We start from the raw sequence: 24,552 nt of genomic DNA, 5'->3' as shown, positions 1-24,552 counted from the left end.
TAATCATTTAATTTAACATTTGTTTACCAGGAAAGTCAAGAACCCATTTTCAGCAGAGGCGCAGGGAGAAAAACTCCAAATGAATACATACAGTTATAACATAATACATAAACAAGACAAAAGCAAGTATTAAAGCAGACCCAAAATAAGTGATTAATACTACATAAGTACAGACTGGTAGATACAGTAATAGAACATGTATTAGACAGATGATATTAGATAAAAGTAATCATCTTTTAAATCTAGCATTACCAGGAAACTTGAAAGAGGAAGAAGATGTAACAGGTTGTGAAGTGACATCATTTTGAATTTTAGTACTACTACAAACAGGTATAAGAGAGAAAGATCCAGAACTAGTCTTCACACATTTTCTTTCTTTGGCATTAAAAACATCCTTGAATAAAACCCCTTTCCCATTTGGGAAGGAATAATTAGTTCCATCACTCCCTGGAACAGTATGGGATGATGGACAGGTGGAAAACAAGAGAGTCTGGTGTAGTGGATGAGGAATTACCCCTGGGAAAGGAAGAATTTTCCCCCACTGTCTTATGTGATCTTGATGAATGATCTTCAGAACCCATTTGTCTGAACCTACATACTGCCAAACAGAAAAGTGGAGATTTAGACAATCTGGAAGAAAAAGGGGGCTGCCAGGGTGGAAGTGGGTACAAAGTATTTTAAATAGTCATTCTAACTTAATGGACTATCCTTGGTTTTAGGAGTTTCCAGAATTCTTCTTGGAACCCACTTTCCATTTTTTTCTTAAATGTCTGTTTATTTGCATTTTGCTGAGACTGTTTTGTTTCTTACCAAAATTGAATGGGGAGTTACAGAATTCCTTAGACATTTTGGAAAAGGGCGGCTGAAAAATCTTAGAGATTCCTTGTATCAGCTTAACCCTTTCATTACATTTTTTTTAACCTCTCCAGCAGAGGGGCCAAAAACTAAATCTCTATCCAAAGAAAAAATGTAAAATCTCCTGTTTACCATCATCTGTGAGGTTATGAAAATGCAGCCATTCAGAGCTCCAAAAAGCAGTAGTCACAGCCCTTGAAGTAGTATCAGTTATTCACACACTGTGTATATGAGTACAGACTTGAACAATACAAGAAATTACATTATTTAAAGCAGATGTTATTCCTCACAAGAAACTGCAGACAAACTATTCCTCATATTTTTCACAATTAGTCACAACAAACCTTAATATATGAGCCTAACAATTCAAAATTCTGAATATCAAAGTTGCAGAAGCATACACTTTTCCCCATACTTATCTATAACCTTCCCTTCCTCGTCAAGACTGGAATTAACTACGTGTTTAGCAGCAAAAGAGTTAACTAAAGATATAGCTGCTGGATCAGATTTGTGCAGACTGTATAAAAAATGAAGACTGATGAACTTCACAGAGCCTGAACTTCACAGAGCCTGTCTTTTTAGGGGCAGGAGGCTGGCAATCAGGAAAATTGCAGGCATTAACAAACACATCCTCAAAAACTGATAGAACTGAAGGAATGAGTGTAGGTTCTACCTCAAGGATCACCTCAGAAGTTCCTTCTATAACAGCTCATAGTATTTTCCAAAGGAGTGAGAAACCTCAGGAGTTCTCTGTCCGAAAACAGTGGCACATTTTAGAAATGGTCTCAAAGAAAGAGAATCCCCATAAGGAGAGGAAGAAACTGAGCTCTCCTCTGAGCCTGAATCAGAAATTTACGGAGAAACCTCATATCTGTCCCTTCATTCTCCTGTCCTGATTCAGAATCTTAAATCTCTTCAGGAAAAGAGGCATCCCTCCCTTTTATCAGAAACTACTTTTACAAGAAGCATCAATAGCCTGAATTAAACCCCAAGTCAGACCCAGTAAACTATGCCTACGTAAGGAAACTGAAGGAGGAGTAGATACAGGTTTAGTTTTTTGACAGGAATAATGGGACCAACAATGTTATTAATGGCTGCAGCAGCAGCAGATTATTCCCCACAGATGGGCAAAACATTCTGACAAAACAGAGAAGCCTTCCCAGTTCCCTCTCCCAGGGCCATCAATATTGACTCTCCTTTGCCCACTTAGGGGACCCCAACAGCTGCAGAGGATATGGCTAACCCCAGTCAATAGTGCTTGTAGATGCTACACCAGAGGGATCCTGGGTAAAAGATGAGTGGTCTGAGGTACAACTAATGGCCACAGCAGAGTCTCCTACCTGCGGGTGAATCCAATAGCTATCGTGCTGCGATGGCAGAGGCTGTTTGCTTAACTTTTTTTTTTTTTTTTTTTTTAGTGGCTGGAAGAAGGACCAACTATGGGACCACCACATTGTTCCATGGTCAATCCGAAAATGGGGTCTCTTTGTCCCAGGAAAACAAGCAGCAAATGCCGGTAAAAACAAAAAGTCTTTCAAAGTCACTTTTTGACAGAAAAAGACAGTAAAAAGTACTTTAAAACATTTTCCAGCCCCACAACGTAAACTAAACAATTTCTCCTTGGGAAAAATGTTTTTCAATTAATTTAAACAATTTTTAAACTGAGAGGGAAAACAGCACTCCCATTTACAAGTACAGTACAATCTCATGACAGTCTAGCACAAACTTCTACCTTTAAAATAACTTTCCTGAAGATGAAAGTATCAATAATAAACAAAATTAATAAATGGAAGTTTCTTCCCCAAAGGGAACTTATCTGCCCAGCCAAGGAACAGCACAAAGTGACAGTCTATCCTCAAAAGCCTCAGGCCTCTTCCGTGGCAGTAAAGCTCTGAAGGGTTTGGTATCCAAACTTGCCGTTTAGTCAGCTCAGCTTGAGCTGCTTGACAGTTTGGGTATAGGTGTCCGGAAGCTTTGGAAGCTGGCCGGCTGTTATAGCGTTGCCAGTATATAACCCAAACAGCTACTGCAGCTGTGATCAACATGAGGATCTGGAGTGCTAACAACAGGCTTTAATTCAATGCTTAAAAGTGTAACAATCCCTCCCTCAGAATATGCCACTACCTATCCCCAACTTCAAAATGAGAATGTTGTTAGAGACCCAGGGACTTGGGTTGATAATTTCCTTTCCTTTGATCATCATGTAAAGACAGTAGTCAGAAAGCCCTCCTTCTTAGAGCAACTGATCCAGATAGGTCACTGTCAAATTATATTCAGCCTTGATTAGGTGAATTATTCAGTATAATGCTCCCTCTGGGATGTACCCTATTAGCATACCAAACAACTATAAAGACCTCAGAAGTTCCTAAAATAATCAGTGAATTAAAAATCAAAAACTAAAGACTGGAAGCACTGTCCCTTTATTCAGTGTATTATAAACTCCTGATGGGTGATCTGCGTCTTGCCCTTCGAGCCATTAGGGACCCAGCAGTCCCTCAAATACCAGAACTAGGGATATAAATCTTCACCAACAGAAAAATAAAACAAGGTGGAGAGATAGGTTCTTTACACATTGCATTACCCACCTCTGGAATAGGCTACCACTGCAAATTAAGCAATGTGATACATCATCTTTCAAACAGGAACTGAACAATTACAGGGATACTCACAAATTCACCTGTGGCTTTATTGAACTGGCCAACATCAACAGATGAGGTTCATTCTGAGGGTGAGTACTGACATGGTGGTAAATGGTCAGAAGACTCAAGCCATCTTGTATTTTGTATGATCTCATGATCAAAAGCAACAATTCTGCTGCCACTTATAGGATAACACCTAAACTCCAAGTACTAATAAATGCAACATGCTGCTGCGTAAATCAAGACTAAGATGCAGTGACATCCTTGGCTGGAGAATGACATCCTCGAGTGCCTTTTGTACCCAATTATTTTACTAGAATTCGTTAAATCTTTTTACTATGAACTGGCAATGGGAACAGACTTATGACCTCATATACTCAGTCAGCAAAATGCAGCATTTATAGAACTTTCAGTGTCACAGTCTTGCAGCATATCCACTGAGGGCTATTCAAGCGCAAGTGAAAGTAATATCCAGAAAGTATGTGCACTAAGTTATAGTTACATCAGAAGTAAAAATCATATCCTTTTCTTCAGGAAAAAAACATCTTTTTTCATTTGCAACATGCTGTAGCTAAAATGTAATGGTCTAAAACCAAAATTGAGGTGTTACCTTCTTCTACAAGTGAGGTGCTAGTTGACAAGACGGCAGCATATAGACAGCCTAGCCTTCTTGTGTGAACACTTTGTAAACTGTGGGATTATCTCACCTGAAGCACAGAAAGCCGCACTCTATTTGTACTTATGCTGTTCTATTCCATAATCGGTTTAGTTTATTGTTTCAGTGTTGCTAGGTCACTCACTGCTTGTTTTAAGTTCAATAAATTGCCTTAATATTCTGGCATAATAGCACATCAGCATTACATATGTGCTTGTCTTGTTTGCTTACTGCATTGTTTACAGGCATCACTATACTTCGACTACTATGTTTTAATCTTCTCTGTGGTTTTTACGGCTGGGGAACATTTTGCAGTCTACAGCAACATGGCAATCAGAAAATGGTAACATTGGTTTTGTTTTTTAAGATTCAGAATTCTTGCAGCATTTGTTTTGACGCAATTGTTCTGCAGTCTATAGCCTTACAACACTGACACTTTGTTGTTCTATGGTTTTGAGTTTTAACCTTAGTCTCAGCTTTTGGTCTTGTATTTATTAGTGTTGCAGAGTCTTTTTGGATAATACTTTTTTATGCAGCTGAATCTTCATGGGACATTTCAGATAAGATTATGGAAAGCCCTTGTTAGACTTTCTGGAAGGGTTAATTACCACTGATTTGCCATCTGTTGGGAAACCTCTGGACTTGTTACTGGTCATTTTGCAGATGTTTTATGGTGATTGTTGTGTCTGGTGATGAGGTGCACATTTTGCTGAAGTGTTTCCTGGTCTGCACTTACTAACATAATTTCCCATTAGTGGCAAGTAACTTAGACTTGCTCTCTGATGGCACCTTTTAGGCCAGTGGTGCACAACCTTTTTGTAGGGAGGGCCACTACACGAATTCTTAATGCATCTGTGGGTCACCTCAAAACATAGTAAGTTGTTACGAGTTAACAATACGTACAGGTGACTGGCATTTTTACTTAAGACTGCAGTCATGAAATTGCCTGTTTTCTACATCAACTTTGCGTTTAACTTTATTCTGGCTTGCAGCCATGACTTATTACAAACTCTTGCAAAAAGTTATTACTGATTACATACTACAAGTTATAAACAACAAAGAATAGTTACTTCCGCAGCTAAAATTAGAGGTGTGCACAACTGTAGCCAATTAGGTAAATAAGCACATGCTGGAAAGTTTGTGTGACTGGAGTAAGGCATAATATTTTTTCACTTTTTAAAACATTTTTAGTTACTCCCTGGGGGCCGGATGGTGTTGCGTCGAGGGCCAGATTTGGCCCCCGGTCCAGATGCTGTGCACCATTTTAGGCCATTCTATCAATACAAATCAAGCTAGAGATAATCTCTAACTTGTATGATGTCAAAAAGGGAAATTGTCCCGGCTTAAAATGTCCCACAAGGGCAGCTAGTCTAGTACTTGCCTATGTCAATCTGGCCTTTATTACACAAACCTAACTTGACAACATTTTCAGCCCCCACAAGGGGCCCACTGTACCACTTAGGATCACAATATTAATATGCTGTAGATAGAGCAAACATGCTTTGAACTTGATATTCCTACTGAATGTGATAGTTTTGGACTTGGTGGTGGAACTGGTCTCATAGTTTACCACTCCCTTGTCCAATTTGGTGTGGAGCTTCCCCACTCTAGTCACCCAATCTTGAACTGAGGAAGAAGCATTCTGTCATCACACTACTCCTGTTACTTTCTCTTGTACACTCCTTCCATTCTTCTCAGAGGATTATACTGGTTCTCTTGATACCCTGGTTGATGACTAACAGGTCTTCAGCACTTGATGAACTAACCAAAGTCCATTAGGAGATGCAAGCCTTGGTTCAACCATGAGCTCTACCTCCTACAGCGCTCAGAGCACAGACTGGAGAATCACTAGCAGAGCACAAACATGTGAGTGACCAACTTCACCCTGACAGTGATCTCAGCAGTGGCTATCCGATTGTGCTCTTTTGTGGGGTTGATAGGTTTTGCAGCCCAGACTGCCTTACATCTCACTGTACGTGAACTGGCTGTTTTTTTTTTCACATGAAAAACTGCTGATATCCGATCAGTTCTTCCCCGTCCTGATGCTGTGAGCTTAACAGTTGTCTTGAGTGTGTCTTTTTTAACACTTGGACAGTTTTTGATATTCCTGATTACAAGCTCTTGTCTGTAATTCCAGGCTCTCTCTCTGTGCCCTGCATTCTGGATCCTTGTCCATCAAGGTTGGTTTTGGCCAGTTTGATGCCCAGGCAATATATATATATATTTGTATAGGTCTTGATTTCTTCAATGAGAGGGGGGGTCCTTCAGTCTTTTGAAGACCCTTGTGGCTATATCCAAAAAAATATATACTTTGATCCCAGCATCTATGCTAACTATAACTCTATCTCTAACCTTCTTTTCCTTGATAAAAGCCACTAAGAAGGCTGTCTATGTGCAACTTAAATCTTATCTCACAACCACTGAGCTCATGGAACCATTTCAGTCTGAGATTCACACACACCATAGCACTGATTCTGCCCTTAGTCGAGTAGTCAACAACTTCCTTATAGGGCCTGGATAACTTTACCTTGCGCAAGATTCTCTATTATGAGAAGGATATAAAGATATTTCACTATTTCACTATTCTTTACAGAGGAAGAAACTTCTTCAAAACTCTCAATATGTGGGAATGAAATCACCCAGGAGAAAGTCTGACTTCCAGTAGTAGCACAGTTGCAGGTTGTGACTTTTTTATGGGGAAAGAGGCTATGTGACATTCAGCTGCTTACATGCCCTTTATTTGAAAAACTGGGTCAATCTCAACTGTGACATTTTTTGTTTTGTAGTTGAAAAAATTCATTTTCTAATTAGAATAGAAGACCTGGATCACATCAACAATATTCTCACAAATGTGCAATCACAGCACTTAATGTTCTAGGATGGAAGATTTCAACACTTGTTGCTGACATAACTAACAGAATGTCTGACAACTGCAGCTAGTCATATTTTCTGAATGAAAAAAAGTTGTCTTGTGTAACTCTGGAATACAATGAAGTGATACCATGTTAAAATTAAGTTAGTGCATAACACTAAAGGTTGTGCATGCCTTTTCAGTATTTTCTAGTGTAACTGATATGTTTTACAAATAATCATGCCTCTTCTAAGGCACCTGTCAGAACTGGAATGTGGGAAGGAACTACAATGGATAGATCTCCAGAGCAACCAAAATAATTTACATGTCTGATTCTTCACATCTACATAGAATTCCCAAGGTGTCAGTCATCTGTTGCATGACCAAGCCGATGCAGGGATCTTTTGGATACTAATGGGAGGTACTATTCCTAAAAGCACCATGTATACAGGATGTCAACTCTGTGGATGCAGAAGACAACTGTGACAACATAATGCACTTCTTCATAGCAGCAAAGACATGGCTGACGACTAGAGTCTAAATATGATGGGATTTCTTTACTTAACTGCTGGGACAACAAACCTGGCTCCCTCCTGCACTACAGACACACACTTTGCTAAAAATGGCTGTTGCATGACAGATGTTTTTGTTGTGAGAGAGACAGGACACAACAGCTGTGTTTCTGTCTGAATGAGGACATACAGGCTAGGAACAACGTATTTATATGGCAAAAGAAATGTCTAAGGAGGAGACCATCAACAAATTTTTACAGACTGTGTAAAATCACAGTGCTCAGAAACGGTATAAATTAAGACTGCTTCCTGTAGGCAAAATGCTGGGAATGTGCAGGAGTCAAACAGATGTGCAGACAATGATTTCAAAAATAATGAGGAGTCTAACACCATTGTGTAAGGAACAAGAACATCTATGAATCTAGGCCTCATTGTTCCCCAGGCTGCCAGTGAAAGGAACAGACTTTAGTAGCAGGACGGTGCAGTGGTGCAGCGGTAACATTGTTGCCTCACAACAAGAGATTCTCCAGCTCAATTCTTGGCTTGGGTGCCTTCTGTGTGGAGTCTGCATGTCCTCCCTGCGTTCGTGTTTTCTCTGGGTGCTCTGGTTTCCTCCCACGTTCCAAAGACATACATGTGCTGTGTTTCTCCCCAGGCCTCTGCTGAAAATTGGCTTTGTTCCAAGTCAGACTTTCCCGGTTAACAAACATTAAATAAATAAAATAAATAAAAATAGGGTTGGAAAACTGATATACTTTGAAAATTACCACTATGTTGCAGACAATCATTGTGTTTATAAAATGCTAGGAAAAGATGTGCTTCCCTAAAGAATGTACACAAATGTACCAACTCACTGAATGGGCTTAAGAGCCGAGAAGCAATCAAATTGAAATTTTAACACCATTCATATTCATGAATGAAATGAGCAGGGCTACAATGATGTATACCAATTCTATACAATGATGTATACCAGTAACAGGTGCATGGAATTCTCCCATTGAGCCACTGAGTAGTTTGTATGGTTTCACAGACCTGCTAACACAGCCATGATGAAAAGGAAATTTTCAAAATGATAACATGGCCAGTACCAGCCATCAACTAAAACCATCTGTGTAACTATGGACACTTTCATGTTTCATTTAACAGAGCTTTAAGAATATACCACCTACTGGCTTATTCACACTTACAAAATTGGCTACCAGAAACTAGAACCAGATTTGGCAATAAAGTACAGCATTACCTAGGAAACTTCTAGATGTTGAGCACACTCCCTACAATAACTTGATAATGAATAACTTAACCAAGTCTTTACAAGCTTCATAAATACCTGAAATTATACTGCAAATGTTTTCAAAATCATTCAACTTTCAAAAACAAAGAAAAATAATGAAAAGTTGCAAGAAATCCCTACCTACTCATCTCAAGACGACACTGAAATATGCCAGAAAGAAAATTAAAACACTATTAGAAAATGCAAAGCACGGTATGCATGTACGATTGTTACAGATTCCAAAAGAAACTGCAAATCTTTCTTCAGTTATGCCAGAAAATTAAGGAATAATGTCCAAAAGGCACTGAGCTCATTTATAATAATGTCACCCATTCTGACCCCAAGGGTATAGCCAATATATTACCTGACAAATTTAGTGCTTTCTCATTTCTAGCCACATTGTTGCCTTTGCTATCCCTGAAAATTTAGTTTCATCTGAAATAATCTTGGAAGAAGTCTCAGAATCCCTGTCAAAGGCTAAAATAATACCTTCATGAGACTGTACAATATACCAGGCTGCCCTCTCCTAAGTGCCAAGTATGCACTACCTGAGCCTCTACTTAAAGTGTTCACCCTCTGCCTATCTACAGGACTTTTCCCTGATGACTGAAGAACAGCCACTGTGACTCCTCTACACAAGGTGACCTCTCCACAGAACACCCATCGGCCTCCCCAGCCTCAAGTGCAAAGCCATGGAACATACCATAACAAAACTAATTTATGCAGACACAGGCAATTTAAATAATCTAGATCCCAATCAGTTTGATTTAGTGAATGCAGTTCTTGTTTCTTGAAACTTGTAAGCTTCTCAGAACAGGTCACAGGGACAAGAACAGTGGTCATTCTGTGCACACTACTTATCTTGACCTGGCCAAAGTTTTTGACACTCTATCCCATACTAGTATTACTGAAAAAATAGACAAGCTTAATGTAAATCCATATATTGTCTACTGGACTGCAAATCAGCTGCCCGACAGATGCCAAGTTGTAAAAGTGGCCAGTTCTCTCTCTCTCTTTGTAGAATTGTAACTAGTAGAGTGCCACAGGTATCATTTCTGGGCCCTCTCCTATTTAGGACATATCTTGCAGATATCCAAGCCAATATCCTAGAAGTGTGGTTGACCAAGTTTGTTGATGACTGCAAAATGGGCACTGTTATCTGCTTATCCACTGATATGAAACAGCTGCAGCAAGGGCTGGAATATGCACGTGTATGGTGTATCAAAAATTATCTCAAACTAAATGAAAAAACTGCAGCATAGCAGCGTTTGGCAGAAAACTTGTGCCTGTCTTGTATGTTATAAAAGATACTCCTCTTCAGACTGGTGCAGTCATAACAGACCAAGATACTTATGTGGATAACTCACTCACCCTCTCATCATGTTTCAAACAGTCTGCCAATCCTTCTATCTGGCAGAGTTAATTTCCAAGGGAATATCTTCAAGATCCACATAAATCATCCTACCAGTGTACTCTTCACTTATCAGACCCATCATTGAATATAATGTCACCTTTGGTATGTGCAAACCCAAGCATGGCACTCAACTGGAAAGGCCCGAAAGATTTCTGACCAAGAAAATTAAAGGTCTTAAAGTCCTTCAACTACACTAATAGATTAGCACAACTTTTCTTATACTCAGTAGCCTACAGGCTGCTGAGAGGTGACCTGTGTCAAACTTTTTGAGCCACGAAAGACCCAGTCCTACCTGGCATCCTACTTCTTGAAAAAAACATTGGCTCTAAAAACACCCACACTAAGGACCTATATCTACACCAACAAATAAGACTCACTTGGAAAGATATGTTCCCAACTCAACATATTCCTAGCTTATGGAATAAGTTACCACTATAGGTTAAAAAGTACAGCCCTGACTACCATTAAGGTTAGTGTTGATGACTGGATGGCTAAACACAAATTTATACCATGGTTACCATGTTCAGCCCTGCTCAATTTGGGAGGTGAACACTATTAAGAGCATGAAAAGGCTGACAAAAATTTTTAAGTTTGTAAGTTTAAAGGTGTATACTGCAAGGCATCTTATAGCCTCCATGATGCTTACCTAGTATATCCCTACATAAAATACTGCTTAGATATCATTATAAGTGGGTTTGACAATTTGACAAAGTGTTTCTTGCAACTTGCCATAAATCTGAATATAAAATAAAACAAAAATAATAGAACATTTTATATATATATATATATATATATATATATATATATATATATACACACACACACACATATATATATATATATATATATATATATATATACACACACGCACACACATACATAGATATTAATTGGAAGTTATGTACTTACCATAACTTGGCATCTGTGTTGTCTATTTTCATTCTTCCTCACTGATGGGTTACGGATCTGACCCTTGGATCCAGCTCAGCCACATTCACAAGACTAGGATCCAAATCTCGAGCTCCTCCCTCGACCCATAATGCCCTAATCCCTCCCCAACTCATCAGATTGAGTTTGCTGCCTTAGTGCCCATTCTGTAAAGGAGACAGGATAGACATAAGAAATGATGAGGCTCAAACTTGGAACATTAGTGTTCCACAAATGTCCGAAGATCCTTCTAGGAGTGACAAGGCCGGGAGATAACTGGGAGGGAAGGTGAGGAAGAATGAAAAAGAACACCACAGATGCCAAGTTATGGCAAGTACATAACCGTCCAAATCTGATGTTGTCTTTTCCATTCTTCCTCACTGATGGGTCAGAGTCCCCAACTATGTAACTCTTGGGAGGAGGAGGGCATGCTGGAGCACTGTCGAGTCAAAGCAAGCTCTGCTTCTGGAGACAATGTCCAATTTGTAATGTGTAACAAAAGTATGATACATCAACCAAGTGGCTGCCATGCAGATATTACCAACTGAAACTCTAGAGGAGAAGGCAGGTGAAGTAGTCATAGATCAGGTAGAGTGGGCTCTTGGAGGATGAGGTAATTTCAAACCTTTTAGAAAATACAGTCTGTAATCCATTTAGCCAGAGCAATTTTGGAGACTGCTTGACCTAAGCAGTTGGGGAAAAGGATACAAACAGCTGGTCAGACTTCCTATACTGTTTACTTCTGTGATGATAGAAACATAGTTGTCTATGAACACCAAGAAGGTGCAGCATATATTCACCCTTGTTAATAAAGTTTGGAAAGAAAACCGGCAATTAAATGGACTGATTAATGTTAGTCTCCATGGATACTTTAAACATAAAGGAAGGGCTGGTTTGTAGAGATACCCTATCTTTATGGAAAATAATGTAATGAAGCCTAACTGATAAGTCCTGAAGTTCAGAAATTCTTTTTGACGAAGTGACAGCCACCAAAAATTGTTTTCACAGGAAAGAAACTTCATATCACATTTGTTTGCCGGTTCGAAAGGTTTCTGAGTCAGCCCCTAAAGGACCACTGTGAGATCCTGAGGAGGAAGGAGGTCCTTGACCGGAGGTCTAAGGAGAAAAATTTCCTTCATGAAAGCTTTACATAATCTTGAAATTAATGTCCAGCAGGAAAATGATTGTCTGTGGGACCTGGGTATTCAAGCTCCTATGCAGAGGAGGAAAAATGTCCACGAACAAAATACCCTAGGGAAGCCAAGAATAAATGGACGTCCATTTATTCTTGGCTTCCCTAGGGTATTTTATTTGTGGACATAATCTTGAAATTAACAAAGAAAGGGATTTGTTTCCAGTACGCATGTTGGATATGCCTGTTAGTTGATGTTTAATAGTAGAAAAAACTAGCTCTGTCCTTAAAAACAGTATAGAGAACTAGAAGGATGGCCAAAGTAGGAGCTGAGAAAGGTCCACATTCTCTTTTGAAGCCCATACAGACAATCTTTTCCATTTGCTTCTGTAGACTTTCTTGGTAGAGGCCCTCTGGGAGGCCAAGATAATGTCATGAACTGGGGAAGCTAGCCTGGACCATCTTACTAACATCAGAAGTGGGGAAACCATGCAGTCAGCTTGAGGGCATGGAGACTGGGATGTTTTTTTTCTGATGAGCTTGCAAAACTCATTTGGCTGGGGGACAGATGAGACAATAAGTCCCACACCTGATTTCTCAAGGATGTGATGTGATGAAGGGGCCACTTGAGTCAATGTATCTAGTTGAGTCCCTATAAATTCTAGATTCTGAACAGGAGTCAGCTTTGATTTGGCAAGATTCATCATAATGTCAAGGGAGTTGGAGATCTAAAGCAAGTAATCCCTGGCTTGAAGAAGCTGATGCCTGGTTTGGGTGCTGAGGAGTCAATCGTCTAGATAGGGAAACACCTGGAATGCTTCAAGTCTCAGGTGAGCTGCCACGACTGCCAAGCATTTGGTAAACACTCCGGGGGGGGGGGGGTTAAGGTGAATCCAAAGGACAGTGCTATGAACTGGTAAATACTGGCTCCCAGCCGAAAATGCAGGTGTCTCCTGGAGCATCTGTCTATTTTGATGTGAAAGTACGCATCTTGGAGTTCTATAGAGTACATCCAATCATCCTGGTGCAGAAGAGCGGGATGGACAAAACTGTAACCATTTGGAACTTTGACTTCTTTGCATACTGATTTAGATTGCTTGGATCTCCCTCATCAAAGTCAGTGTCATCAGTGAGAGACTACATCGGGGAGTCTATGTGCCTCCTCTTGCACGTCTTCTTCCATGGTACCTCCTCTGTGGGGTGTTTGCGGAAAGTGTCAGAAGAATGGGGAAACCCTCTGGGGAATGAGTACCAAGACTTTCCAGGGTAGGCTGACCTAGAGGAGCAGGAATGATGGGCTCAGAGCTAAGACCTGATGAGGGGCGAGGGGGTATGATCCAAGATGTGAGATGATGGGTTTCTATGCAAAGAGAAGGCCCTTTCTGTGACTTGGAAGGCTGACAGACTCTGGGAAACTTTTCCTGCCCTCATTGGAGCTGAAGCAGCAGAGAACAAGGTCAGGGCCAACCCCGGATCCACACCCTCCAGAGAGAATTGGATCCGAGCTGTTGTGAGCCAAGGTACCAAGGGGAAGTGACGGATCTGACAGTGTTGGAGCCAACCCCGCCCCCGGACCTGGCGCTGACTTCCCAATCAGAGACCTGCTCTGATCTGAAGGAATCAGAGCAGAGCTGGTCAGGGAAACCGCCAGAGTTGAGGAAGGATGCTTCCTTGGATCAGACAGACTCTCTCGGGTACCTTGGATCCTGTGACTCTGAGACCTTTGGTCAGATCGGGGGAGGAGACTATATAGGCTGGGCAGGTGCACTCATGGGTCCTGAGAGGGGTCAGGGTTGGCAAGTCCCCAAACTGGATCTGGGGCCTAAGAAATTTCCACATCATCCTGTCCATATCAGCCTCTATCAAGCTCCTAGAGGATCTGGATGAAACTGAGGAAGCAGGCCTAGAATGTTTGATTAGAGTATGGAACAGTCGGGATGGCAAAACCAGGGAAACTGGTTGAATCACAAGTTCTGGAGATTGGCTCCTAACCATTGGATCTAAGGGTCTGGGATCCGAGCCTGATGTGGAAGGCAATGGTGAACTAGACAAGGTGATCACCCCTGTTGGATCTGAAGAGTACTGTGTATCCGAATGAGGCGTAACCTTCTTCGGATCCAAAGTCTTTTTAAGCTTTTCAGCTGGCTCTGACAAAGCCCTGGGGGAAACAGTTGGGCCTGTTTCTTAGACTCTCTGGAGCCATGATTTTCAAGTGGGGGGTTGAGCCCCAGGAGAGGAAGAGGAAGAAGCTGAGAGCAATCCCTTAAGAATCAACTTACTGTGGCAGTCTGAAAGGGTCTCTGGGATTAAATGAAACACAGATATCACATTGCGATTTTAAGTGCTCTGGCCCCAAGCAATAGACGTACTTCTTGTGGTCATCCGAAATGGGAATCTTATGCCCACAAGAAGTGCATCTTTTAAAAGCATTTGGCTTTTCTAACATGACGGGCTACAGTACCACAACCTATAATTCTAACACGAAGGCCACACAAGAAAAGCTAACAGTACGAGCTACCCGCTCCTAAGAAAAAAAGAAGATATTAAATACTATCCACATATGCTAGAGAAAAAAAAAAACTACCAAAAAACTTTTAACACTTTTTTTTTTTTTTTTTTTTTTTTTTATCAAGGGAAAAAGCTATAAGAAATGGAGAAAGGCATTAGAGGAAGAAGCAATGGTAAGGCAGTAGACAGAGGACCCTAATGCCAGTGAAGCCTAAAAATTAAAGCAGGAAGAGTGAACAGTAGTATCAATACTAAATTAAAAGAAAGGTTTTAACTGAAATAAAAAGAAAATTCTAGTCTTACAACTGTCTCAACTTGAGATTCAGAAACCACGTCTTGTTGCAATGGTGGCAAACGAGATCTGAGGAGTTGGAGATGGATTAGGGCAGGTAGAGGGAGGAGCTTGAGATTCAGATCCTAGACTTGTGAATGCATCTGAGTCAGATCGGATTCATAACCCATCAGTGAAGAATGAATAGGACAACTGATGACAGAATAAAATGCAGATTTATAATCCAAGTTGCCAACACTTGTTCCATCCAATAAATCTGACATATGTCAGGTACATGCCTTATGATTTATTTGAAGAAAATAAAACGCATATCAAACTGAACAAACAAATGACTGACTTAAGAGTTAACAAGTTCATATAGAAAGCGTTCTCTTAAAAATCTCAGAGAATTTGATCGACTAATGCTATGCCAAAGAAGCATTACGACAACAGTAGTTAAAATACTTTGCAATAATCATCAATACACAAATTAGGAGGAGCACCAACCTGTCTGAACAGAACTTCTGCATTTTCTTCTTTATTTTTGTCAGGGTGTAAGAGCAGAGACAGCTTACGATAGGCTTTACGAATGTCTGCAGCTGAAGCATCCTGGAAAAATAAAATCATAAATAAGCATTTTCTGCATGTCAAAACTTGTCAAGACCAAACAAGAGATAACACACAGCTGAATATATTAAGCAACTACTGTAAGAAACAAAGATGTAGCCTAGCACACAGAATGTTCTATACAACCAGATATATCTTGCAATTTATAAATCCATCTGCAACTATTTCACGGCGATTAAATATTAATTCATTTTCCTGCATCTAAAAATTAGGCATATGGTACAGAAAAATAAGGATGCATTTGAATAGACCATTTTTGTCTCGATCTGCTGGACCACAGCAAATCTGCCACATTTACACACGTGCAAGCCTCTCTCACACCTGCGATCTCTATAGTTATTGCTAATATAACTACACCCACACCCTATCACATTGGGGCTTGTGGTTTTATTGTAAACTGTCCAAGAGATAAGCCCACTTACTAAAGTATTTATACATGAATAACATTTGACTATTTTATTCTATTACATTTCACTTACAGAAAAACAAATGTACTCTAGGAATACAATGAGTTAGGTTGTTATGTCAGAAAGTACACCAAAAAATTATGTACTGCATGCAGCACACTGACTACACTGAAATCCGAGAAAGGGAACCTCATGATGTGCTTCTCTGACTTGAAGGAGGTGCATAACAGGTTTTATTATGCAAGACGTGGAGCTGTTATTCTTTCTTCTTACACTAGAGCACACCAGCAGCCACCACAAAATAGTGACAAGAAACTAAACAGCTAATAAAAGCAATAAAACACTTATTTCTGCCTAACATGTGGCAAACTGAAATATTTAACAGATTTTAAAGCTGTTCCGAGTTATTCTAAGCTTGTCACTTCTGTCTGTGTGCCAGCTATTTACTCCTACACTATTATTTTCTGTAGCTTGCATAACACTGGAGCAGCTGAAGTGCCATGTACTACAAAGAATTATGGGTACTTTTCCGTTAACGGGGCAACAGTCAGAATGCGCAGCTGATGTCAACCCAGTGCCGCTTCGTTTTTTCTGCTTGTAAGTCAGTCTTCGTACGCAGAATATTACTGATTTTCTCAACATATGGATAGGAGCTGGGAATGAGAAATGAAAATGGTGACAAAACGTTAAGAGGGCGTCAGGGGGAAATGCACGGTTGATGTTAAGTAAGTGCTGCTCGTTTATGCATGGTTTTCAGTTTTGTCTTCATTGTCTCACTACCACTGATTTTGTCAGATGTCAGTACTGCTTATTGCATTGGTGTGTTCTGGTTTTAATTTTGCCTATGTTCTCACATTATTACTGATTTCTCCTCCAAAGTCAGTGCCGCATATTTGGTTGTTTTGTGCTTTTAATGTTGGCTTTGTTGTGGGATTGTTCCTCATTTCGTCACAAGTCAGTGCCAATCATACACACGCCTTTAGAAAAATTGCCTGTTATTGCATAAATAAGGTGTACATCATGCACGTTATATCGTACAAAAAAAAACAGTGAAGTGCTCCTGTTTGCGAACATGTGCTGATTTGGAAGGCTGACTGTGTTCACATTTCGCAGCAACATTTACACTGGCTCTGATTTTTTTTTTTTTTTTGTATTCTTTTGCTTAGATCCCTTTTTCCCCTCATGTATGCACAGGTGGAATCTGATGATTTGAATAAGATGCATACTGCAGCAGTAGATTGAAGGGGGTGGGGACATGCTGTATGCTCTGGTGTTTCTGAGGAGAAGGAACTCGGGCTTTTCATAGTTCAGCAGTCAGCTTCAGTAAATGCTTTACACCTCCTCCACAGAAGGTTTTCCTTCTTGTACTAATTTACCTAACCTGTTGAAATGTTTATGGAGTTGCATCTGTATGCTTGCTGCATCATTTAGAATGACACAACTGAACTGTACCAAAAAATTAACAGTCCTTCAACCGCGCATTCTGACTGTTGCCCCATTAACGGAAAAGTACCAAATTATGACTGGGTCTTTTTAATCATAAATTAGTTATCTCTTATAGAGAAGATTCACCTTCGCTGTCAAGATGAATTTCTTGATATCCCTATCTTGAACGCATATACAGGATTATGATCAGGGTTTCTGATCATAACAGTATTATTATGTGCTCAAGACATGAATGCAAAGAAATTCACCTCAACAGCGAAGCTTGGGAGGTACATCTTAGCACCCATGTCAAGAACACATAATAGTAGGTTAGAATCAGTGACCCGGTCATAATTCTTTGTAGTGTATGGAGCTTTGTCTGCAACATATACTACTATTTACAGAAGAAAAGACAAAAAGTGCAAAGTGTGTTGATAGCGTTCAAAGATGCAAAACACTTTGTGAGTGCTGCCAAACAGACAGCAACACACACCTTACATCAAGGAATGATTTTGAGGAAGTCGGGGACAGATTACTGTCATAGACAGCACGCAGAAATTAAGCTGTTATTTACTGGACAATGCTGCTAAGTCTTGGTGCTTAGCATGAGGCCTGATCTTAACAGCGCTTAAGGAAATATTTAACAATTGTTAAGATCGGGTCTCGTGCTACAGAAGTGCTTAACTAGTTTGTCTTTTTCCTGATACTGAAGTTTAATGACAGTGCAACATCTACTGCAAGTTTCTTATGAATGGAGACCTACGCATAATATTCTATACCAAGTTTTCTTCCCCCCTTTTCAATTATAAAACATTATTTTGCAATGTCTGGGTCAAACTTAGAATTATCCACTCCAAATGCCAGCCACTGTGTTTCCAGCACACACCAAACTGACAATTTAATTTCTGTTTGTAATAAGTTTATTTTCATAGTGAAGTCACTTGTTTTCATCAGTTCAAGTTATTTTATCACTGTCCTTATTCAGACCATATAACAACTTGTGTTTTAAACTCTTAAGCTCTTATTTTGACAAGCTCCAGTTACTAGCTTCACTGAAGTTTTGCTGTTCAATTTAGAAGTAAATCCAGCTACTAGTATTTCTGGTGAAAGAATAAAGATACAGAAGTCTGACTACTAGTAGGCAGTGCATTAATGTAATTGCTACTGTCTGTTGAGTTCTGTGCTTTTTTTCAACTACTTGGTATTTTTTTTTTTTTTTTTTTACAATTGACATTTCTGCATGGGGATCCGCAACACTCAGCAGGATTGTAACATGTGCTATATAGATGCAGTGATTTGATCTGGTTGTTTAGTATCTGTACTGTTATCCAAAATGTATGTCTTCTGCATCCATGACTAGGTTCCCACAAGCTGTTGTGTGTGTAAATATTCGATGTCTTGAGCTACTACTCCAGTAAAAACTGAAAGCAAACCACTCCTCTCTTTTTCTGAAACTGTGCCACTGCTCTCTCCATCAATATGCACTGGCTATTTGCTAAGAGCAATGCTGGAGCATAGGTAGCCATTTCTATTAAAATGATCCACTGTAGTCTCCAGCTTCAAGCTCCACAGTTGCTCTCTTCCTGCACTTGTTGTTGTTTGTCTTTCAGCTTTTCCCGGTTAGGGGTCGCCACAGCGGAACTCCGGTCTGCTGATTGGCAGTTGGTTTTTATGGTGTCGAGTTGCCAGCCCGACGCCCAACCTTCAACAAAGGCACGCCCATTCAACGCATGTCTTTCGAACGCCCACTCGACCGTGGGGAGGACATGCAGACTCCACACAGAAGGCACTCCAAACCCAAGCCGAGAATCGAACGGGAGAACCTCTTGCTGTGAGGCAACAAAGCTACCGCTGCACCACCTCGGAATTAACGCTCTCTTCCTGCACTTATTAAACACAAATACATATTTTAGCTTACCACCCCACCAAAAGCATCTACTCCAACTAGTTTAGCCTGTGCACTAGTCCACAAACTAGAACAAACATGATATTAAACAGCTACATAGGTAACAGGTACACAAATAGTTTGGTCTATGCTCATCTCCAACATGGCAACATTTACCCAACCTGTGCTTGAAGCACTTGATGTCATGGAAGGTCAGCCAGCTTGTTTCCCTTCTACTGCCAGCCCCTTAGAACTTGGTGTCCCCACACAGGTAGTGTAGGAACTGCTTATGATAACCAACAATAAACTCACTACACTACTCAACACAAATAACTGTCTGTGAGAAATGCAAGTATTTAACTAATTTGCAGGCACCCCTCTCTCTTAAAGCCATGAACAGTGAGTCTGTCTAACACGCACCTTCACTGCCACCACATTTTCAACAAAATCAAATTAAAATGTCATATGCTGAGGCTATTAAAAATGTCTACCAAAGCTTCCTAGAACTAGAAAGAATGGGTCTCAATGCAATTTCTCTTAACATCACCTTCCTTCACACCTAAAGCTTTAAATCAGCAAGACTCAGATTGTTCCAAGTCTTGTACTTCTAAATACTCCAGTAACAAAAACATGTAAGTGATTAATGAGTCAGTTAAACAGCACAATAATTCCCCATTTTTAAAGCTGGGCAACAATTGGGTTAAAGTCAGTCGCCTTTTGGTTGCTACAACAGCTGGCACTACAAGGGCCTAAAGACCCTTCTCCCAAGGCAGACGTGACTATAACACAGTGGTGGTCCATGTCAAAGTGAATGACCTGGGATCCAAAAACCTGAAGTATGTGCAAGACATGTCAGAACTTTCTAAGCATGTGACAAGTGTAGAAAAACACAAGGATAAGGACCACCACGATAATGCAGCAAAAACAGTTCTTCTTTATTGAATATAAGACAGGAGAGATGAGCGCTTTCACGTACTAGGCTGTACGCTTCTTCAGATCTAAATAACTGTAGCTAAAAAATGCTTATATAGTGCATTTAATTAATACATTGTTAAATCTATTAGTCAATCAATCAATTTGCATAATAATCATTGACTGAAACAGGAAAGCTGTTGCTTCAGATAGTAACTGTTATTTAAACCTAAAGCACTTGCTATCTCTGAAGAAAAACATTACATATATCTGTCTAAAAACTCACTCTAAACATATAAAACCAAAAAACACACTAATAACGTTAAAATGTACGTGTAGAACACATGTATAAAATCAATGGCAATTTTACAGAATCATAGTAATAATAAAGCATAATATGCATGTGTGAAAGTTGATAACAAAGTAACATATTGCATTCATAACGTTGTCATCAACACAGAAAACTAGGTTACTATGAAAAGTAAACAATAGCGACCAACCATAAACTGATTGGATGTATAGAAAAAGATGTATAAAATGTATAATACCTTCATAAAGCAACTCTCCTAACCAACAAAACATATATCACTAAAAAGTAAAGGATATATGTGTATAAATGTAACTTAAAAGCTCTGAGTGCTTACTTGGACTAAGATACGTAACCTAACATTGTATGCTACGTTAAAGAACCCCTAATAAAACTAAGTACTCTATAGCTAGTCAAAGTCCGCCAAGAAAAATATATGTATATGTCTAATGAAAAACGAGAACCTAAAGGGCTGTTAAGTGTATAGCTATGTGACCATCACAGCTAGCGTCTCCTTTCCGTTAACAACGCATTACAGATACTATAAACCTGTATGCTTGCAAGTATAGTATTATTTAGTACTAGCGAGTGTGTATGTATAAAATATATATAATATAATATATGTGCAAATGGGCATTACATGTTTCATATAGGCTTAGTTAAAAAGAGATCAAGACACGATGCGATATGTAAATATGTATAAACTGATATATGATATTATATAGGAATATATATCAAAGGTCTTAAAAAATATATGTATATAAATATGTAAAAATACACCTAAATATTCATTTTAAGATTAATAAATAAATAAATAGATAAATAAATCAATAAATATAGTTTCAATATAATACGGAACAAATTAGGCTGTCTGTATCATGTGCCTATGTATACAATGTGTAAAATATACATGTGACAAGTGTAGGCTATTACTCTGGTCCAGACTGGAACCCTTCCTTCACCAAGAATGATGCCTAGGTACAAAGAAAAGATAACTGGCTGAATGGCTGGTGTCATTCTGGCGGGATCTAGTACATGTCAACATGAGATGACATGACTGATAGTCAAATCTCTTGTTCAAAAGCTTCTACATACTAGCTAAAACCTTTGCCTTAAAAAAAGGGCACTAAGGGGCAGCAGAGTCTAGTTAATTGAAATTCCAATGTAGCAAATTCATCAAACCCCAATATGGACCACAATTTCTGCTCATACAAGTCTTTCAACAGCACAGTTTAAGATATTGATACGTAAACAAAGTAACTTGTAAAAAATATGAGTATAGCTACCACTCACAATGAGTGGTAAATGAACTCAAGGCACACACAGCTGTCTTTTGTGCTTTTTAAAACTGAGTGGCAACTTTAGGGTTTTCTTTAAAACTTTTAAAATTAAATCCCGAAACAAACTCGCTGCATGTATGGAAATGTGTTACTAACATGTAATGATTATCAGGATCTGGTATTACTGTACTCCATTCAGGTCAATAGGGCCTCACTAAAGGATATTTTTTAATGTATGCATAAACATAATAGAATTTAAAGCTTAAATAGCATGTTCTATACTAAGCAGTTAAATTATTTTCTACGGATGCAACCTCAGAAAGACATTAAACAGTACATGTTAGCGAAGCCCCAATGACCTGAATGCAGTGTGGCTCATGTGATCCTGGTGACAGCGCATTACACATCAGCATATTCTTCTGTACTGATGGTATGTTAGCAAACCACTGCAAGATTTATGAAATGATTTTCGCAGTTGTGAAAGAAGTCCTGAAGCTGCCACTCTATAGTAACAGACACAAAAGACAGCAATGCGTGTTTGATGAGGGCAGCAAATATAATGTCAATGGCTGTCTTCATTAGATCACCTTAAGGTACCCTGAGAGTGACAAAAGAGAAAAACTGAGAAGCATTTAATTACTTTATGGTTATTTTTAAATTTATTACAGTGTACTACTGTAAAAAAAATCACAAAGTTCTTATGAACTGCTCTAGACCTCTCTGTTACACTATTTCTGCTATATTAACCAGAGTGGTGACTGCCATCAGAGATTTAAGCTACAGGCTAACCCACTGTTGATTCTGAGTTCTGTAGGTAAGATAGGGACAAGCCATAACATTAAACAGCTACACAGGCAACAGATGTTAACAACTTCTGCTATATGGCTATTACTGCAAGTTATGAAGTATGCTAACCTGTCTGATATGTGCTATTCTAATATTTTTCCATATATTAGAAATATACTGATATGTAAGCTAATACACAACTTTCTGAATGCTAAAAAACAATGAAACTGCAGCAGTTTGACACTCTTATAATAATTATATGTTATCTGTACTGGTGTACAAGCAAATAATTTTCAAAAATCAACATTTTTGCTGTTCATCATGCCTCAAAAGTTTCTAAGTTCTGACCCTATGTCTACTACTTCAGCCCTCATTCCAGCTACAGTCTCCTCTTCCTTCTAGTACCCCACAGTGAAATACCAATGTGCCTTTTTGTGTGCAAATCAAAATCAAGGTGGAAAGAGAAGCATCCTTCCTGGCTCAAAGCAACAGGAGAAGTTTTACCAGCCGAACTGCATTCATGTTTACTACAGATACAGCTTTGCCCTCAGCGTGCTTTTTACAGTAAGCCCACATGGCATCCTGTCATACAGTTATATACATCTCACAGGATGCTGCGTCTCAGGTATCCACTTGGGGGTTAGTGCTGCAACAGTAGCAGCCTACATTCTCCTAAAGCTTTCCAGAGAGACTGCAGAGACTAATAATCGGGAATCAAGTTAGCAGCAGCATCTTCCCACAAAAAGATCGCTACCGTAATGGTGATTAAATGATATCCAAGGGACTTGCAGTTTACAAGAACTAATTAACATGAGAACACACATTGCTATTAAATTAATACCTTTCCCCTCCATTTTATAATGTACAGGTTTGGGTTAAAATGTATATATAAAAAATAACTTATTTTTGCTGCGGATGTCATTCTGTAGCTGAATATATTTTCATATTCTTATCTAGCCATCTCTTACAATGTACCTGCCCTAAACATACCTCTCAACCATTGAGGAAAAAATCTGGAAAAAGCCATAAATAATGGGGGCACAAAGGCCCAAAAATAGGGACAGTTTTTAAATATTGCTCTTACAAACTTAGAAAGTTTATAGAATAACAGGTTTTGCATTAGCACGAATTTTCGCAAGGGTTTGAAGTCTAAAATTGAGACATCTGTCAGTATTTTCTAACTTCAACCCTCAGTGATTTGCCAGAAAACAATAACTTTGAGAAAAACATAAAAATATAAGGCAAAAATTTGGACATTCTGTGAAAATCTGTACAGATGAGAGGCATGCTCCCAACCCCATGGAGATGTTTCAACACAAAAACTAACACCTTACACATACACAAACTCAAAGCAATGTCTTTTGGCTTCTCCTGTTAGGGGTCGCCACAGAGGATTACCAGTCCACAGATTGATTGGTAAAGCAGTTTTTACGGTGTCGAGTTGCCAGCCCAGCACCCAACCTTCACACAAGGCACACACACACACACACACACACACACACACACACACACACACACACACACACACACAAGCACCTACTGCATATGTCTTTAAAACTCAGACCACAGGGAGGACATGCAGACTCTGTACAGAAGGCACTCCAGCTGAGAATCAAACCAGAGAACCTCCCTGCTGTGGGGCGACAAAGCTAACTGCTGCACAACCACGGCCTTACACATACATCTGTGAGCAAATCAGAAAGTACATGCAAAACTCAGATAATGACCAAAATCCATCTCAGTGGCCTTTTTATACTTAATAAACATATGAACAGCTTTAGAGGCACACACCTATGTCTGAAGAAAAGCACAGCAAACTGACTTGGTACTTCTCAGTAAAATATGTAAATATGCCTAGATACATTCCTATCCTACGTAAGACTACTGCA

General features: G+C 39.4%; 1 protein-coding gene across 2 annotated transcripts in view; it reads right to left on the bottom strand.

The window, feature by feature from the left end:
* The window catches only part of DNAJC1 (DnaJ heat shock protein family (Hsp40) member C1), a 2,872,711-nt gene that overhangs the window by 2,123,229 nt on the left and 724,930 nt on the right, over window positions 1–24,552 (bottom strand). For both annotated transcript variants that reach the window (XM_044064570.1, XM_044064571.1), the window contains exon 2: window positions 15,542–15,643. In XM_044064570.1, coding sequence (XP_043920505.1) covers window positions 15,542–15,643 — 102 coding nt within the window. The remainder of the gene's footprint in view (window positions 1–15,541; window positions 15,644–24,552) is intronic.

Source organism: Protopterus annectens, chromosome 3.part0 (genome assembly GCF_019279795.1).
Source record: "Protopterus annectens isolate FY-2018-M chromosome 3.part0, PAN1.0, whole genome shotgun sequence".
NCBI lineage: Eukaryota > Metazoa > Chordata > Ceratodontiformes > Protopteridae > Protopterus > Protopterus annectens.
The sequence above is the reverse complement of the archived record's forward strand: the minus strand, read 5'-3'. Positions and strand labels throughout refer to the sequence as shown.